At 41.2% G+C, this 15,780-nt stretch overlaps 1 protein-coding gene across 3 annotated transcripts in view; it reads right to left on the reverse strand.

The window, feature by feature from the left end:
- The window catches only part of map3k4 (mitogen-activated protein kinase kinase kinase 4), a 28,298-nt gene that overhangs the window by 2,485 nt on the left and 10,033 nt on the right, over positions 1 to 15,780 (reverse strand). For all 3 annotated transcript variants that reach the window (XM_063008995.1, XM_063008993.1, XM_063008994.1), the window contains exons 11-23: positions 15,533 to 15,682; positions 15,183 to 15,344; positions 14,970 to 15,103; positions 13,685 to 13,763; positions 13,511 to 13,589; positions 13,134 to 13,227; positions 12,957 to 13,048; positions 12,779 to 12,859; positions 11,159 to 11,350; positions 11,003 to 11,073; positions 1,816 to 1,932; positions 1,570 to 1,729; positions 1,336 to 1,458 (exon numbers count right to left, since the gene is read on the reverse strand). In XM_063008995.1, the coding sequence (XP_062865065.1) occupies positions 1,336 to 1,458; positions 1,570 to 1,729; positions 1,816 to 1,932; positions 11,003 to 11,073; positions 11,159 to 11,350; positions 12,779 to 12,859; positions 12,957 to 13,048; positions 13,134 to 13,227; positions 13,511 to 13,589; positions 13,685 to 13,763; positions 14,970 to 15,103; positions 15,183 to 15,344; positions 15,533 to 15,682 (1,534 nt within the window). The remainder of the gene's footprint in view (positions 1 to 1,335; positions 1,459 to 1,569; positions 1,730 to 1,815; positions 1,933 to 11,002; positions 11,074 to 11,158; positions 11,351 to 12,778; positions 12,860 to 12,956; positions 13,049 to 13,133; positions 13,228 to 13,510; positions 13,590 to 13,684; positions 13,764 to 14,969; positions 15,104 to 15,182; positions 15,345 to 15,532; positions 15,683 to 15,780) is intronic.

Here is a 15,780-nt window from a genome sequence, read left to right on the forward strand (position 1 = left end):
ATCGCAACTGACCGGTCCCGCCTGTGGGACCCGCCCCCTTTTTTCCTCGCTGTTCTCTATCGTTCGAATGAATCGGTAACGAGTCGTTTACATAATGACCCATCCTGCTCCCCACTGCCTACCTGGTAAGCTGCCTCAGTAGAGGAATCGCTCGAGTGAATCGGTAATGAGTCGTTTTCATCCGGAGCAGGTAAAATATCTGACAATTTAAATGATTCAAACGAGAGCTGAATCGCCGAAATGACTCCTATTGAGGAATCGCTCGAGTGAATCGGTAATGAGTCGTTTTCATCCGGAGCAGGTAAAATATCTGACAATTTAAATGATTCAAACGAGAGCTGAATCGCCGAAATGACTCCTAATGAGGAATCGTTCGAGTGAATCAGTAATGAGTCGTTTTCATCAGGAGCAGGTAAAATATCTGACAATTTAAATGATTCAAACGAGAGCTGAATCGCCGAAATGACTCCTATTGAGGAATCGCTCGAGTGAATCGGTAATGAGTCGTTTTCATCCGGAGCAGGTAAAATATCTGACAATTTAAATGATTCAAACGAGAGCTGAATCGCCGAAATGACTCCTATTGAGGAATCGTTTGAGTGAATCAGTAATGAGTCGTTTTCATCAGCAGCAGGTAAAATATCTGACCATTTAAATGATTCAAACGAGAGCTGAATCGCCGAAATGACTCCTATTGAGGAATCGTTTGAGTGAATCGGTAATGAGTCATTTTCATCCGGAGCAGGTGAAATATCTGACAATTTAAATGATTCAAACGAGAGCTGAATCGCCAAAATGACTCCTATTGAGGAATCGTTCGAGTGAATCATTAATGAGTCGTTTTCATCAGGAGCAGGTAAAATATCTTAACAATTTAAATGATTCAAACGAGAGCTGAATCGCCGAAATGACTCCTAATAAGGAATCGTTCAAGTGAATCAGTAATGAGTCGTTTTCATCAGGAGCAAGTAAAATATCTGACAATTTAAATGATTCAAACGAGAGCTGAATCGCCAAAATGACTCCTAATGAGGAATCGTTCGAGTGAATCAGTAATGAGTCGTTTTCATGATAAATACAATAAATCATACAACGTAAAACATCCAAAATTTGTGAAATTGAATAAATATATCTTAAAAATATTAAAGGTTGTAGATGAACATAAAACGTCACTATATTAAATTTAACATTTATCATTTTCACAATATATTTCTATCATCTTCTGACTCTGTAGGACTTTTATCGTGTAATCCAGGTAGAGTGAATCTGCACTTTTTAGACGCTCCCTTAGTTTGTCGGCTCATCGCCAACAGTCCCAAGACCGTACCGTCTCACCTGCTGTCCCGAGCGTGCTGTTGACCTCTCCGGGCATGGTGTGGGCGTTGTTTTTCAGCTTGACCGAGCAGCCGAAGTCGCCCAGCTTGATCAGGCCGGAGGACGTGAGGAAAATGTTGGCTCCTGGAACCAGCAGAAGAAAAGCAACACGGTCAGACCCAGTAGTTAAAAATACTAATATATATATATACAGTATATATATACACACATACGTATAACGTTAAACCGGCCGACCTTTGATGTCGCGGTGGACGATCCCGTGCTCGTGCAGCACGTTGATGGCGGTGGTGATCTGCTTGCAGTAGAGTCGGATGACGTGCTCCTGCAGCCCCAGCCTGGACACCTCCTCCAGCGTGCCCTCGTCGCAGTACTCCATGAAGATGTACATCTCCTCCTGAGGGGCGAGACCACAACCCTTACAGACACGTTCGCGGGAGGAGTCTGGACGCCGCCGGACCCGAGGGACTCGGACGCTCTTACCCGGTGCAGCTCCACCCCGAAGTACCGGACCAGGTTGGGGTGTTTGATTCCCTCGAAGATCTTCAGCTCGTCCGCCGTCTCCTTTATGGTCTTGTGGTCGTTCGGCTGGAAGCGGATCTGTGCACGAGATACAGATGTTCAATAATTAGGGATCTGTGCACGAGATACAGATGTTCAAACGTGAGGGATCTGTGCACGACATACAGATGTTCAAAAGTGAGGGATCTGTGCACGAGATACAGATGTTCAAAAGTTAGGGATCTGTGCACGACATACAGATGTTCAAAAGTGAGGGATCTGTGCACGAGATACAGATGTTCAAAAGTTAGGGATCTGTGCACGACATACAGATGTTCAAAAGTTAGGGATCTGTGCACGAGATACAGATGTTCAAACGTGAGGGAACTGCGCACGAAATACAGATGTTCAGAAGTTAGGGATCTGTGCACTAGATACAGATGTTCAAAAGTGAGGGATCTGTGCACGAGATACAGATGTTCAAAAGTTACGGATCTGTGCACGAGATACAGATGTTCAAACGTGAGGGAACTGTGCACGAGATACAGATGTTCAAAAGTTAGGGATCTGTGCACGAGATACAGATGTTCAAAAGTTAGGGATCTGTGCACGACATACAGATGTTCAAAAGTTAGGGATCTGTGCACGAGATACAGATGTTCAAAAGTTAGGGATCTGTGCACGAAATACAGATGTTCAAAAGTGAGGGATCTGTGCACGAGATACAGATGTTCAAAAGTTAGGGATCTGTGCACGACATACAGATGTTCAAACGTGAGGGATCTGTGCACGACATACAGATGTTCAAAAGTGAGGGATCTGTGCACGAGATACAGATGTTCAAAAGTTACGGATCTGTGCACGAGATACAGATGTTCAAACGTGAGGGAACTGTGCACGAGATACAGATGTTCAAACGTGAGGGAACTGTGCACGAGATACAGATGTTCAAAAGTTAGGGATCTGTGCACGAGATACAGATGTTCAAAAGTTACGGATCTGTGCACGAGATACAGATGTTCAAAAGTTACGGATCTGTGCACGAGATACAGATGTTCAAAAGTGAGGGATCTGTGCACGAGATACAGATGTTCAAAAGTTAGGGATCTGTGCACGAGATACAGATGTTCAAACGTGAGGGATCTGTGCACTAAATACAGATGTTCAAACGTGAGGGATCTGTGCACGAAATACAGATGTTCAAAAGTGAGGGAACTGTGCACGAGATACAGATGTTCAAACGTGAGGGAACTGTGCACTAAATACAGATGTTCAAAAGTTAGGGATCTGTGCACTAGATACAGATGTTCAAAAGTGAGGGATCTGTGCACGAGATACAGATGTTCAAAAGTTACGGATCTGTGCACGAGATACAGATGTTCAAACGTGAGGGAACTGTGCACGAGATACAGATGTTCAAAAGTTAGGGATCTGTGCACGAGATACAGATGTTCAAAAGTTAGGGATCTGTGCACGACATACAGATGTTCAAAAGTTAGGGATCTGTGCACGAGATACAGATGTTCAAAAGTTAGGGATCTGTGCACGAAATACAGATGTTCAAAAGTGAGGGATCTGTGCACGAGATACAGATGTTCAAAAGTTAGGGATCTGTGCACGAGATACAGATGTTCAAACGTGAGGGATCTGTGCACGACATACAGATGTTCAAAAGTGAGGGATCTGTGCACGAGATACAGATGTTCAAAAGTTACAGATCTGTGCACGAGATACAGATGTTCAAACGTGAGGGAACTGTGCACGAGATACAGATGTTCAAAAGTTAGGGATCTGTGCACGAGATACAGATGTTCAAAAGTGAGGGATCTGTGCACGAGATACAGATGTTCAAAAGTTACGGATCTGTGCACGAGATACAGATGTTCAAAAGTTACGGATCTGTGCACGAGATACAGATGTTCAAAAGTTAGGGATCTGTGCACGAGATACAGATGTTCAAACGTGAGGGAACTGTGCACGAGATACAGATGTTCAAACGTGAGGGAACTGTGCACGAGATACAGATGTTCAAAAGTTAGGGATCTGTGCACGAGATACAGATGTTCAAAAGTTACGGATCTGTGCACTAAATACAGATGTTCAAACGTGAGGGAACTGTGCACGAGATACAGATGTTCAAACGTGAGGGAACTGTGCACGAGATACAGATGTTCAAAAGTTAGGGATCTGTGCACGAGATACAGATGTTCAAACGTGAGGGATCTGTGCACTAAATACAGATGTTCAAACGTGAGGGATCTGTGCACGAAATACAGATGTTCAAAAGTGAGGGAACTGTGCACGAGATACAGATGTTCAAACGTGAGGGAACTGTGCACTAAATACAGATGTTCAAAAGTTAGGGATCTGTGCACGAGATACAGATGTTCAAAAGTTACGGATCTGTGCACGAGATACAGATGTTCAAAAGTTACGGATCTGTGCACGAGATACAGATGTTCAAAAGTGAGGGATCTGTGCACGAGATACAGATGTTCAAAAGTTAGGGATCTGTGCACGAGATACAGATGTTCAAAAGTGAGGGATCTGTGCACGAGATACAGATGTTCAAAAGTTAGGGATCTGTGCACGAGATACAGATGTTCAAACGTGAGGGAACTGTGCACGAGATACAGATGTTCAAAAGTTAGGGATCTGTGCACGAGATACAGATGTTCAAAAGTTACGGATCTGTGCACGAGATACAGATGTTCAAAAGTTACGGATCTGTGCACGAGATACAGATGTTCAAAAGTTACGGATCTGTGCACGAGATACAGATGTTCAAACGTGAGGGAACTGTGCACGAGATACAGATGTTCAAACGTGAGGGAACTGTGCACGAGATACAGATGTTCAAAAGTTAGGGATCTGTGCACGAGATACAGATGTTCAAACGTGAGGGATCTGTGCACTAAATACAGATGTTCAAACGTGAGGGATCTGTGCACGAAATACAGATGTTCAAAAGTGAGGGAACTGTGCACGAGATACAGATGTTCAAACGTGAGGGAACTGTGCACTAAATACAGATGTTCAAAAGTTAGGGATCTGTGCACGAGATACAGATGTTCAAAAGTTAGGGATCTGTGCACGAGATACAGATGTTCAAAAGTTAGGGATCTGTGCACGAAATACAGATGTTCAAAAGTTAGGGATCTGTGCACGAAATACAGATGTTCAAACGTGAGGGAACTGTGCACTAAATACAGATGTTCAAAAGTTAGGGATCTGTGCACGAGATACAGATGTTCAAAAGTTAGGGATCTGTGCACGAGATACAGATGTTCAAAAGTTAGGGATCTGAGCACGAAATACAGATGTTCAAACGTGAGGGAACTGTGCACGAGATACAGATGTTCAAAAGTTAGGGATCTGTGCACGAGATACAGATGTTCAAACGTGAGGGAACTGTGCACGAGATACAGATGTTCAAACGTGAGGGAACTGTGCACGAGATACAGATGTTCAAACGTGAGGGAACTGTGCACGAGATACAGATGTTCAAACGTGAGGGAACTGTGCACGAGATACAGATGTTCAAAAGTTAGGGATCTGTGCACGAGATACAGATGTTCAAACGTGAGGGATCTGTGCACGAGATACAGATGTTCAAACGTGAGGGAACTGTGCACGAGATACAGATGTTCAAACGTGAGGGAACTGTGCACGAGATACAGATGTTCAAACGTGAGGGAACTGTGCACGAGATACAGATGTTCAAACGTGAGGGATCTGTGCACGAGATACAGATGTTCAAAAGTTAGGGAACTGTGCACGAGATACAGATGTTCAAAAGTTAGGGATCTGTGCACGAGATACAGATGTTCAAAAGTTAGGGATCTGTGCACGAGATACAGATGTTCAAAAGTTAGGGAACTGTGCACGAGATACAGATGTTCAAACGTGAGGGATCTGTGCACGAGATACAGATGTTCAATAATTAGGGATCTGTGCACGAGATACAGATGTTCAAACGTGAGGGATCTGTGCACGACATACAGATGTTCAAAAGTGAGGGATCTGTGCACGAGATACAGATGTTCAAAAGTTAGGGATCTGTGCACGACATACAGATGTTCAAAAGTGAGGGATCTGTGCACGAGATACAGATGTTCAAAAGTTAGGGATCTGTGCACGACATACAGATGTTCAAAAGTTAGGGATCTGTGCACGAGATACAGATGTTCAAACGTGAGGGAACTGCGCACGAAATACAGATGTTCAGAAGTTAGGGATCTGTGCACTAGATACAGATGTTCAAAAGTGAGGGATCTGTGCACGAGATACAGATGTTCAAAAGTTACGGATCTGTGCACGAGATACAGATGTTCAAACGTGAGGGAACTGTGCACGAGATACAGATGTTCAAAAGTTAGGGATCTGTGCACGAGATACAGATGTTCAAAAGTTAGGGATCTGTGCACGACATACAGATGTTCAAAAGTTAGGGATCTGTGCACGAGATACAGATGTTCAAAAGTTAGGGATCTGTGCACGAAATACAGATGTTCAAAAGTGAGGGATCTGTGCACGAGATACAGATGTTCAAAAGTTAGGGATCTGTGCACGACATACAGATGTTCAAACGTGAGGGATCTGTGCACGACATACAGATGTTCAAAAGTGAGGGATCTGTGCACGAGATACAGATGTTCAAAAGTTACGGATCTGTGCACGAGATACAGATGTTCAAACGTGAGGGAACTGTGCACGAGATACAGATGTTCAAACGTGAGGGAACTGTGCACGAGATACAGATGTTCAAAAGTTAGGGATCTGTGCACGAGATACAGATGTTCAAAAGTTACGGATCTGTGCACGAGATACAGATGTTCAAAAGTTACGGATCTGTGCACGAGATACAGATGTTCAAAAGTGAGGGATCTGTGCACGAGATACAGATGTTCAAAAGTTAGGGATCTGTGCACGAGATACAGATGTTCAAACGTGAGGGATCTGTGCACTAAATACAGATGTTCAAACGTGAGGGATCTGTGCACGAAATACAGATGTTCAAAAGTGAGGGAACTGTGCACGAGATACAGATGTTCAAACGTGAGGGAACTGTGCACTAAATACAGATGTTCAAAAGTTAGGGATCTGTGCACTAGATACAGATGTTCAAAAGTGAGGGATCTGTGCACGAGATACAGATGTTCAAAAGTTACGGATCTGTGCACGAGATACAGATGTTCAAACGTGAGGGAACTGTGCACGAGATACAGATGTTCAAAAGTTAGGGATCTGTGCACGAGATACAGATGTTCAAAAGTTAGGGATCTGTGCACGACATACAGATGTTCAAAAGTTAGGGATCTGTGCACGAGATACAGATGTTCAAAAGTTAGGGATCTGTGCACGAAATACAGATGTTCAAAAGTGAGGGATCTGTGCACGAGATACAGATGTTCAAAAGTTAGGGATCTGTGCACGAGATACAGATGTTCAAACGTGAGGGATCTGTGCACGACATACAGATGTTCAAAAGTGAGGGATCTGTGCACGAGATACAGATGTTCAAAAGTTACGGATCTGTGCACGAGATACAGATGTTCAAACGTGAGGGAACTGTGCACGAGATACAGATGTTCAAAAGTTAGGGATCTGTGCACGAGATACAGATGTTCAAAAGTGAGGGATCTGTGCACGAGATACAGATGTTCAAAAGTTACGGATCTGTGCACGAGATACAGATGTTCAAAAGTTACGGATCTGTGCACGAGATACAGATGTTCAAAAGTTAGGGATCTGTGCACGAGATACAGATGTTCAAACGTGAGGGAACTGTGCACGAGATACAGATGTTCAAACGTGAGGGAACTGTGCACGAGATACAGATGTTCAAAAGTTAGGGATCTGTGCACGAGATACAGATGTTCAAAAGTTACGGATCTGTGCACTAAATACAGATGTTCAAACGTGAGGGAACTGTGCACGAGATACAGATGTTCAAACGTGAGGGAACTGTGCACGAGATACAGATGTTCAAAAGTTAGGGATCTGTGCACGAGATACAGATGTTCAAACGTGAGGGATCTGTGCACTAAATACAGATGTTCAAACGTGAGGGATCTGTGCACGAAATACAGATGTTCAAAAGTGAGGGAACTGTGCACGAGATACAGATGTTCAAACGTGAGGGAACTGTGCACTAAATACAGATGTTCAAAAGTTAGGGATCTGTGCACGAGATACAGATGTTCAAAAGTTACGGATCTGTGCACGAGATACAGATGTTCAAAAGTTACGGATCTGTGCACGAGATACAGATGTTCAAAAGTGAGGGATCTGTGCACGAGATACAGATGTTCAAAAGTTAGGGATCTGTGCACGAGATACAGATGTTCAAAAGTGAGGGATCTGTGCACGAGATACAGATGTTCAAAAGTTAGGGATCTGTGCACGAGATACAGATGTTCAAACGTGAGGGAACTGTGCACGAGATACAGATGTTCAAAAGTTAGGGATCTGTGCACGAGATACAGATGTTCAAAAGTTACGGATCTGTGCACGAGATACAGATGTTCAAAAGTTACGGATCTGTGCACGAGATACAGATGTTCAAACGTGAGGGAACTGTGCACGAGATACAGATGTTCAAACGTGAGGGAACTGTGCACGAGATACAGATGTTCAAAAGTTAGGGATCTGTGCACGAGATACAGATGTTCAAACGTGAGGGATCTGTGCACTAAATACAGATGTTCAAACGTGAGGGATCTGTGCACGAAATACAGATGTTCAAAAGTGAGGGAACTGTGCACGAGATACAGATGTTCAAACGTGAGGGAACTGTGCACTAAATACAGATGTTCAAAAGTTAGGGATCTGTGCACGAGATACAGATGTTCAAAAGTTAGGGATCTGTGCACGAGATACAGATGTTCAAAAGTTAGGGATCTGTGCACGAAATACAGATGTTCAAAAGTTAGGGATCTGTGCACGAAATACAGATGTTCAAACGTGAGGGAACTGTGCACTAAATACAGATGTTCAAAAGTTAGGGATCTGTGCACGAGATACAGATGTTCAAAAGTTAGGGATCTGTGCACGAGATACAGATGTTCAAAAGTTAGGGATCTGAGCACGAAATACAGATGTTCAAACGTGAGGGAACTGTGCACGAGATACAGATGTTCAAAAGTTAGGGATCTGTGCACGAGATACAGATGTTCAAACGTGAGGGAACTGTGCACGAGATACAGATGTTCAAACGTGAGGGAACTGTGCACGAGATACAGATGTTCAAACGTGAGGGAACTGTGCACGAGATACAGATGTTCAAACGTGAGGGAACTGTGCACGAGATACAGATGTTCAAAAGTTAGGGATCTGTGCACGAGATACAGATGTTCAAACGTGAGGGATCTGTGCACGAGATACAGATGTTCAAACGTGAGGGAACTGTGCACGAGATACAGATGTTCAAACGTGAGGGAACTGTGCACGAGATACAGATGTTCAAACGTGAGGGAACTGTGCACGAGATACAGATGTTCAAACGTGAGGGATCTGTGCACGAGATACAGATGTTCAAAAGTTAGGGAACTGTGCACGAGATACAGATGTTCAAAAGTTAGGGATCTGTGCACGAGATACAGATGTTCAAAAGTTAGGGATCTGTGCACGAGATACAGATGTTCAAAAGTTAGGGAACTGTGCACGAGATACAGATGTTCAAAAGTTAGGGATCTGTGCACGAAATACAGATGTTCAATAATTAGGGATCTGTGCACGAGATACAGATGTTCAAACGTGAGGGAACTGTGCACGAGATACAGATGTTCAAAAGTTAGGGATCTGTGCACGAGATACAGATGTTCAAACGTGAGGGATCTGTGCACGAGATACAGATGTTCAAACGTGAGGGAACTGTGCACGAGATACAGATGTTCAAACGTGAGGGAACTGTGCACGAGATACAGATGTTCAAACGTGAGGGAACTGTGCACGAGATACAGATGTTCAAACGTGAGGGAACTGTGCACGAGATACAGATGTTCAAACGTGAGGGAACTGTGCACGAGATACAGATGTTCAAACGTGAGGGATCTGTGCACGAGATACAGATGTTCAAAAGTTAGGGAACTGTGCACGAGATACAGATGTTCAAAAGTTAGGGATCTGTGCACGAGATACAGATGTTCAAAAGTTAGGGATCTGTGCACGAGATACAGATGTTCAAAAGTTAGGGAACTGTGCACGAGATACAGATGTTCAAAAGTTAGGGATCTGTGCACGAAATACAGATGTTCAATAATTAGGGATCTGTGCACGAGATACAGATGTTCAAACGTGAGGGAACTGTGCACGAGATACAGATGTTCAAAAGTTAGGGATCTGTGCACGAGATACAGATGTTCAAACGTGAGGGATCTGTGCACTAAATACAGATGTTCAAACGTGAGGGAACTGTGCACGAGATACAGATGTTCAAACGTGAGGGAACTGTGCACGAGATACAGATGTTCAAAAGTTAGGGATCTGTGCACGAGATACAGATGTTCAAAAGTTAGGGATCTGTGCACGAGATACAGATGTTCAAAAGTTAGGGATCTGTGCACGAGATACAGATGTTCAAAAGTTAGGGATCTGTGCACGAGATACAGATGTTCAAAAGTTAGGGATCTGTGCACGAGATACAGATGTTCAAAAGTTAGGGATCTGTGCACGAGATACAGATGTTCAAAAGTTAGGGATCTGTGCACGAGATACAGATGTTCAAAAGTTAGGGATCTGTGCACGAGATACAGATGTTCAAAAGTTAGGGATCTGTGCACGAGATACAGATGTTCAAAAGTTAGGGATCTGTGCACGAGATACAGATGTTCAAAAGTTAGGGATCTGTGCACTAAATACAGATGTTCAATAATTAGGGATCGGCACTAAATACAGATGTTCAGAAGTTACGGATCTGTGCACAAAATACAGATGTTCAAAAGTTAGTTGCGCACCAACCCTGATGTTTTCCGCTAAACGATTCAGTGAATCAGTAATGAGTCATTTGCATCAGGAGCAGGTGAAATATCTGAGAATCGAAATGATGACTCCTAATGAGGAATCATTTGAGTGAATCAGTAATGAGTCATTTTCATAGGATGTGGGAGGAGAATGAACGGGTGTGACGATGAGTTCGGGTGTGACGATGAGTTCGGGTGTGACGTACCTCCTTCATCGCCATCAGTTCACCCGTGTCCACGTTGATGCATGTGTAGACTTTCCCATACTGCCCTTCACCTGCGTATAAACAGTAACACACTCGCGTTAGCATCAGCGCGCTCTAATCAAAAGCGATTAACGAAATAAGAGACGGCCTCCGTACCGATCTTGTTGCCCCTCTGCCATTTGAAGGTGACCTTGCGCAGACCCACGTGCATGACGTTGTCGTAGGACTTGGGCGTGTCGCACACCTGGCCGATGACGTTGCGCCGCCTGAGGAGGGCGTAGCGCGTCTCCTCGAAGGAGCGGATGGTCCGGGACACCGTCACCATCGGGCTCAGGCACGCCGCCGCGTCTGGAGACGCAAACAGACGCCGAACGTTCTCAAGCTGCTAGTAAAAAGATTCGGGATTCGGCCCCTGCTGGCCGCTCGAGGCGCTGCACAGAGACGCTGAATAACGGAGAGCAGTGCCTGACTGTGTGAACCCGCCTCGTACGGGCGGACAGAAGCGAATAATTACAAAATATACTGGATTTCCTAAAATATTCAGCAAATTATGGGTAAAAGAAAAATTAAATAAAAATATTCATAAATAGAATTAAAATATATTGTATTTATAAAAATATGCAGTAAGTTCTGGGTTAAAAAAAGAAATATAAATATTTATAAATAGAATTTAAAAAACACTATTTATTTAAATATTTACTTAGTTTTGGATTAAAAAATATAAATAGAATTAAAAGATTATTTAAGATTTTATGTAATATTTAATTGGTTTTGGGCACAAAAAATAAAGTATAAATATTCATGAATAAAATTAAATAAATATAAAATAGTTTTGGGTAAAAAAAAAAAGTAAATAATATAAAATAAATAAATATTCAACAAGTTTTGGTTACAAAATATTAAGTAAAATTTTTAAGTAAAAATTATTAATAGAATTAAAATATATTGTTGGTTTTTTTACTATTTAATGGGTTTTGGGTACGAAAAAATAAAGTAAAAAATATTTATAAATAGAATAAAAAATATTGTATTTATTTAAATATTCAGCAAGTTTTGGGAACATTTATTATAAATATTCACAAATAGAATTGAAATATATTGTTTCTTTTATTTTTAAATATTCAGTAAGTTCTGGGTTAAAAAAAGAAGTATAAATATTCATAAATAGAATTAAAAAATACTGTATTCATTTAAATATTTAGTTTTAGCGAGTTTTGGGTTAAAAATATAAATAAAATTAAAAGATTTTTTTTTCCAATATTTAATTGGTTTTGGGCACAAAAAATAAAGTATAAATATTCATAAATGGAATTAAAAAAATATAATATTTAAAATTACCTATTCATTTAGTTTTAGGTAAAAAAATATAGTAAATACTATAAAATAAATATTCAATGAGTTTTGGTTACAAAATATTAAGTAAAAATAATTGAATATTGTATTTTTAAATATTCAGCAAGTTTTGAGGTAAAAAAATAAATAAATAGAATTAAAAGTTTTTTAATATTTCATGGGTTTTGGGTACAAAAAATAAAGTAAAACATTTATAAATAGAATAAAAAATATAGTTTTTAAATATTGTTGGGGAAAAAATAAGTAAAAAAGTAAATAAGTAAAATATTCATAAGTAGAATTTTAAAATATTGGGTTTATTTTAATATTCAGTAAATTTTGAATGCAAAAAATAAAGTAAAAATATTAATAATAAAAAAAGAAGAAAAAAAAAAAAAAAAGGACCGTGGCTTCTTCTGATCTAAATAAATAACTAAATCTGACCTTTGGGCTGGTTAATGAAGTTCCGGAGCTCCCAGTTGCGGTGGGTCGCGGCCGCGGGATCGGGTTTCGGATACGACGGCTCTAAACGGGGAAGAAGAAAAAAAAGCATCGTCCAGCAAACAGCAGATTCTTCATTACTGGGTTCGTTGTTTTGCAAGAATAAAACGTCTGGGTTCACCTTCCCGGTCCTCCGTGGGACTCGAGTGGCGACTGAGGGATCGGAACTGAAGTTCGGCCGCCACCGAGGAGAGACGGTCGTTCTCGTGGATGCTGGGAAACGGAAAACACCGGCACGTTATCGGACCCCGTAAAGAACGTGAAGCTGGTCAGAATTTGGAGAGCTCGGAGGACGTACCTGGTGCCCTCAGCGTTGGGAATGAAGAGGGACGGGTTCGGAGGGTCGCTGTGGCAGCGGGGAACCTTGACGGGTCGAGGGCTGTTCCTAGGACCTGAAAGTGACAGAATTATATTAACAGGTTTGTGTGTTAAACACTCCGTCAGGTTCGACACTGTGAGGACCTGGGGTCGGCATTTTTCTCATAAAATGTGCGGCTATGTCTGGGAGGGGGCGGGGTCAAACAGGACCCGTCGGTGCACTCCCAGTGCCGGTCCCAAGCCCGGATAAAGTAGGCGGGGTCGCGCATCCGAATCGTTCGCTGTGAGGACCAAAAGAAACAGACTCTTAAGCGCCCTCCTAGAACTTCGTAGAACGCGGCGCGGGGCCGGACCTACCCAGGTACAGGCTGCTCACGGGGCTGTGCGGCTTCCCGATCACGTGACCGATACACTCGTTCATCAAGGCCTGCAGACTCTGAGACGGGACACAAAAATAAAACACATAAATATGTAAATATCGTCTCACACGGTCCCCACAAAGCAGCAATTAAGAAATAATCGTCACTTTACCAGGAAGTCGTCCTCGGGCAGCGCGGAGATGAAAACCGGCTCGATGGCTTGAAGGAAGTCGAAACCTTGCGTCGCCCACCTACACGATCGTTACCGGAGACGGGAAACGACGTAAAAAATATTCAGAATATTCATTCACAAACAGAATAAAAAATATATTATTGTTTAAAATATTTTATGCATTTTGGAAGCAACAAAAGATAAGTATAAATATTCATGAATAGAATTTAAAAATATGATTTTTTTCTTTAAATATTCAGCAAGTTTTGGGTACAAAAAATTATGAATAGAATTAAAAAATATTTTTAAATTATTCAACAAGTTTTAGGTAAAAAAATAAAGTACAAATATTTAGTAATAGAATTAAAAAATACTGTATTAAAAAAAAATTCAGCAAGTTTCAGGTAAAAAAATCACTTAAAAATATTCACAAATAGAATTAAAAAATAAGATATTTTTTAAAATATTTACAAAAAATAAGTATAAATATTCATAAATAGAATTTAAAAATAGAATTTATTTTTTTTACATCCAGCGAGTGTTCGGTTATAAAAAAAAAAAAAAAAAAAAAAAAAAATATATATATATATATATATATATATATATATATATATATATAGAATTTTAAAATATTGCATTTCTTATTGTTATGAGTTTTGGTTACAAAAAGTAAAGTAAAAAAAAATCATAAATAGAATTACAAAATATTTTTTAAATATTCAAGCTTTAGGTAAAAAAGAAAGTAAAAATATTTACAAATAGAATAAAAAATATTGTATGTAAAAAAAATATTCAGCGAGTTTCAGGTAAAAATATTAATTAAAAATATTCACAAATAGAATTAAAAAATATTTAATGAATTTTGGGTAAAAAAAAATATATATAAATATTCATAAATAGAATTTAAAAAATGTGATATTTTTTAAAATATTCAGCAAGTTTAGGGTACAAAATGTTATAAATATTCATAAATTGAATTAAAAAATATATAGTTTTAGGGGAAAAACATTCAAAAAATTGAATTAAAAAAGTTTTGGGTACAAATTTTAATAAAAAGATTTTAAAAATATGATTTTTTTTTTTATATATTCAACAAGTTTTGGGTACAAATAATAAAGTAAAAAATATTGATAAATAAAATGTAAATAAATAAATAAATAAATACATTTAAATAAAAAAAGGACAAATGGTCAAACGGCGACATTTATTCGTATTTATTATTATTATTATTATTATTACTTTTCTACCTACTCGGGCATCTCGGTGGGTAACGAGGCTGACTAACCTGGGTCGGGTACCTCTACCGCTCTCGCACTTGGTCAGAACGTAGTTCATCCACTTCCGCGCGAAGGCGATGTAGCGCTCCCCTATCCGCTGTCGGAACTCTCCGGACATCAGCCGCACCACCTCTTTATGGTACTGCGGGCACAACGGGGACACGGGATCACAACGCAGGTCACGTGACCACAAACCCGGCGAGTTCGGAGCGGGCGCGAACCTCGAAGGCGAAGTTGTAGCCCTGGATCATGGCCTCCCTGTAGTACTGCTGCAGCGTGGCCGACTCGGACTCCTCCACCTCCGCCTCGAACTCGGACGTGAACACGTCCTCCACCCGGTCGATGGCGTCGTTGATCTTGGTGCACAGCTCCAGGGCGCCGTTCTGTCCGGAAACGAGAGAAGAAGAGACGGTAAAGAGACGATCTTCTCGGCCCGAGCGTGCCCGTCCGGACGCCCCACGGGCTGGTAGCGCGGGTTGCATCTGATAAATTGACTTCATCAAGTACCAGGAGATCGTAAGTTAAGATCGAGCCCTAGGGCAGTGGCTGATCAGAAGGTTGCCGGTTCTACCTTGAGCTGCTCCAGCGCCTGGGCGATGAGCGGCTGGCTGGACGTCTGCTCGCGCCGTAGGGACAGCAGGTCCCCCATGGACTCCTGGAAGGCCTTGCGCTGGGTCACCAGGTGAGCCGACTGCATGACGATCAACAACAGGTCCTCCACCTGAAAGAACGACAATTTGCAGACATTCGCCTTAAATGCCTGCTGTATATAATTTGATACACGCATATTTAACCTGATTTTACGACTAAATTAATTAG

The sequence above is a fragment of the Trichomycterus rosablanca genome, chromosome 14 (assembly GCF_030014385.1).
Source record: "Trichomycterus rosablanca isolate fTriRos1 chromosome 14, fTriRos1.hap1, whole genome shotgun sequence".
Classification (NCBI taxonomy): domain Eukaryota; kingdom Metazoa; phylum Chordata; class Actinopteri; order Siluriformes; family Trichomycteridae; genus Trichomycterus; species Trichomycterus rosablanca.